At 27.7% G+C, this 3,851-nt stretch overlaps 1 protein-coding gene across 1 annotated transcript; it reads right to left on the bottom strand.

The window, feature by feature from the left end:
- Positions 1–750: 750 nt before the first annotated feature.
- On the bottom strand, positions 751–3,461 carry LOC107611774 (ethylene-responsive transcription factor ERF115). Its single transcript, XM_016313668.3, has 2 exons — positions 2,999–3,461; positions 751–1,568 (listed from the first exon to the last, which is right to left on the bottom strand). Exons 1-2 carry the CDS (start codon positions 3,123–3,125, stop codon positions 997–999), a joined length of 699 nt encoding a protein of 232 aa, XP_016169154.2. The 5' UTR covers positions 3,126–3,461; the 3' UTR covers positions 751–996.
- Between the last annotated feature and the right edge of the window lie 390 nt (positions 3,462–3,851).

A 3,851-nucleotide genomic window follows, 5' to 3' on the forward strand; every position in this document is an offset into this window, starting at 1 on the left:
ATTATAGTTAAAAATTATTAAATAATTTGACAAGATTTGATTAAATTATCAACTTCACAACAAATTAATTATACAAAAATTTTCACCAAAATAAATATGAACACCGAAATTGGGACGCGTTTTTAGCCATCGTTCCAGAACTCACAGCTTTAGAATATATACTTAAAAATATTTGCGTGTTCAAACCTATTTACTTGTTCTTGTTCTTCATATACACATCATCTATCACATTCATATTCTTTTATTTTATTTTATTTTTATTTAATGGTTTTAAACACACGTGTAATATAATAATTAAACCTCAAACAAACAAAACAAGTCTTAGTCTCTTCTCCATCTTCAACTCCTTTCTTTCATGGCGATTACATAAAATTATAATTATTCTCTCTTTTTCCTTTTCCATTATCCTTATATCTTCTCTCTTCAACTTCTAAACCATGCATGCATATATTATATTGCATGGTATGGTTTTCCTCTCCCTATCTAAACAATGATGATATGAATGGTTTCGTCTGAAAATTTCATATAATATCATATTGATTTTATTATTAATTAAATATTTTTGTAGGTTTTATATTTAACTATATTTTAATTATTAGTAAAAATTAACATATATAATAACAAAGTGATAAGAAAATTATAATGTAAAGATTTTAATTTTTTTTATATGATAGTAATCTTGTTTTTATACAACTTAATTTTTATATTAGAAATATAGTTATTTATATGTCTCTTTTTATCCGTCAAACATTTTAAATAATTTGCTTTATTATTCAAAATAAAACACTTCATTAACAAGTAATTAGTCAATACAACACATGCTGAAATCAAAAGAAGAAAAATGCATGAAACAAAAGTGTAAAATCTTGAAAATGCCAAAAAAAAAAAAGGAAAGAATCCATCAACCAAGATGGGAAAAAAAAAGTAAAGAAATCAACATTTGAAATGCATGCATGCATATGAATGTATCTTGTATATATAATTCTCTTGAAAATATTATTGTCTACCATCCATGTCATCATCATTCCAATTCTTAGGAGGATATTGCTGATGATGATAATGATGATCACTAGAAGAAGAAGAACCCCCATATTGCAATGAATATGATCTCATAAGTTCTTGTTGTTGGTTATAATGTTGATGTGGTGGTTCGGAAGATGAAGAAGAAGATGATGAATAGTGTTGATAATGAGACGGAACAAAATACATGTTCTGTTGATTATAATCGAATCCACCGTCACTTGCCATTATTCCTTGTGATGGATATTGAACACTTTGTTGAGTTGTTGTATTCTGATATTGAATCTGATGGTGACTATTATTTTGTTGAAAATTCGTGAGATAATTACCAAATTCGCCAGTTCCTTGAACTCTTTCAGGAAAATTGAGTTTAGCTTTGCTTCCTTTGAATCTAAGGGCTGCCTCGTCATATGCGAGTGCAGCCGCCTCGGCAGTTTCAAAAGTTCCAAGCCAAACCCTAGCCGCCTTTTGTGGATCTCGAATCTCCGCCGCCCATTTCCCCCATGGCCTTTGTCTCACCCCTCTATAATGTCTTCTTCTTATGTTCCCTTCATGTTTCAATGCTTAAATCAACATACATAGATGTGCATGCATGTAGCATGGAATGAATATATCCAAAATAATTAACATGTAATAATGTTATGCATACACTCACAACAACATTGGTCAATGTAAAAACATTGGAACTTTTTAATTTTAATGCATAGTGAGATTGAGAAATTTTTAATGAAATGTATAAAGATATGTAACGGGATCATATAAGTTAATGGTAAAATATACACATGCACTACTTATACACTTAGTTCATGGTAGCATGCCTCTAATATTATTGAAGTAAATCCATCTTATTGTCTTGAAAGCATAATTTGATGCATGTTTATATGTGAGGTGTTAATTAGATGGGTTATACTACGTGTATACTAAAATCAGCTATCAAAGTTCGTTATCGGTATAAAATACATGCTCGAATACAAATACACTATGAAAATTAAATTAAACCACACATGTATTTATACACAAATACATTGATAATTGATTTTAGTAGTTAATTTTGGTGTACAAATAGCATTTCTCTAATTGGATCTATATATTTAAAGTTTTAATGAATTTCTTTAGAGTTGATATAAACATAAATTTAACACATTTGATTTATGCATATTCATACACTCATCCTTACTTTTTAGATCATGCATGTAATAAATTATTATGAATATGTATAAATGTGATGAAAGTGATAGATTGACATGCATATCTGAGAAATTAAATTTTCTGTAGTCCATAAATACTTAATATCATTAAGAGTTCCTCTTTTTATTTTATTTTTTCATTGTAAGGGAAAATTGCAAGAATCTTATGGAGGTGATGAATATTAATCTATTAAAACACCACACCACTTATTAGCTTGTTGGGGAAGAGAATGAATAATCTAAGAGCAATATTAAAACCCTTAAGATTTTTAGACGATTAGTAACCCTAATTATCAAGATGGTTTTGGTTTTATTAATTTGTTGGTGTTTAAAATAAGATATATCATGTATTGGAATTGGCATGTTAATTTTTGTTTAATTACGAAAAATATAAACACAGTAGCAGACAGTATAACAAAACTAACAATAGAATTACAACTTCATCAAATTTGAGAATAATTTTAAGCAGTTTCTAACCTTTATTTTCTTTTTTATTTTTTGTTTAAGTTATTTAAGTAAAAAAAAACTTAAGATTTAAGATTATACTATCTTACTATAGAAGGATTGAATTTATTAATAAGAACATAAAATATCAATGGTTAGGTGTAGCATTTGTGAACTCTTTGACCAAGGAAACAAAAGAATAATAATTGCCACGCACCAAAAGGAATGAACAAAATAGTTATACCAAATAATCAAAGAAATTAATTAAATCCAAGAGTTGTAAACATCAACCTTCCTAATAACTAATTAAGTATAAACTGAATAATAATTAACAGATTATTACATACCTTGATCTTGTGATGGTGGTTGAGATTGTTGATCATTGTGATTAGTAGATTGATGAGAAGGGGTTAAAGGGTCATTTGGGATGCCTCCTCCCATGACTTGTGTGAGGACAGAAACCATAGCCGACATGTCTTGTTGAGATCTTTCAGAATAAATTGGGAACAAGTGTTCATGATGTTCTTCTTCCTCCTTTTGTGCTTCTTCCAATGAAAGTGACCTCTTTCCATGCCTTGGATCCACCTTAATAATCAATTTATTATCTATATATAATTATATGTTACAAGATTGAATGAAGATTTTACATGAAATTATAGATGATGATGATGATGATTGCTTGATTTGTTTAATATTAATAACTATTATATATTGTTTCTCAATAATTCAAATCATGGGGTGTTAAGAACATAACTAGATAGATAGAGAGATAGAGATAAGAGGAATTGAAGTGAGGGTGTGAGAGAAAGTAGGGTTTTTGGTTCATTGATATTTAATATTTATATATGCATTGGATATAGTGTGAACTCATAGACAAATGAGAACAGAGATAATAGAAACAGAACATTTCAAGAAATCAAAAGTTCTTTTCTTCTTTTTCCTTTTTTTTTATTTAATTTAATATATATATTTACTTTTTGTATGTGAGGTCATTAAGTAATTAATTAACAATTTTATTGTCTTAGTTTTGAACTATAGCATTACTTCAAAAGTCTCAAGTATTGTTATTAGTTGACCAATGTTTGCATACATTTTCAGAGTTCTTTTCATAGATAATTTTATTTCGAGATATTAAAATAATATTCAAAAATGGAATGTGCATGTACAATTAACTAATTCAATCTAATTAATAATAATATA

Source organism: Arachis ipaensis, chromosome B8 (assembly GCF_059453495.1).
Source record: "Arachis ipaensis isolate K30076 ecotype BB chromosome B8, ASM5945349v1, whole genome shotgun sequence".
Lineage (NCBI taxonomy): Eukaryota > Viridiplantae > Streptophyta > Magnoliopsida > Fabales > Fabaceae > Arachis > Arachis ipaensis.

Bases quoted from the DNA above. Each gene is read 5' to 3' on its own strand.
- LOC107611774 (XM_016313668.3), bottom strand. From the start codon at position 3,125: ATGTCGGCTATGGTTTCTGTCCTCACACAAGTCATGGGAGGAGGCATC. The intron at 1,569-2,998 runs GTATGTAATAAT...TGAAACATGAAG, and splicing joins ACCACCATCACAAGATCAAG to GGAACATAAGAAGAAGACAT.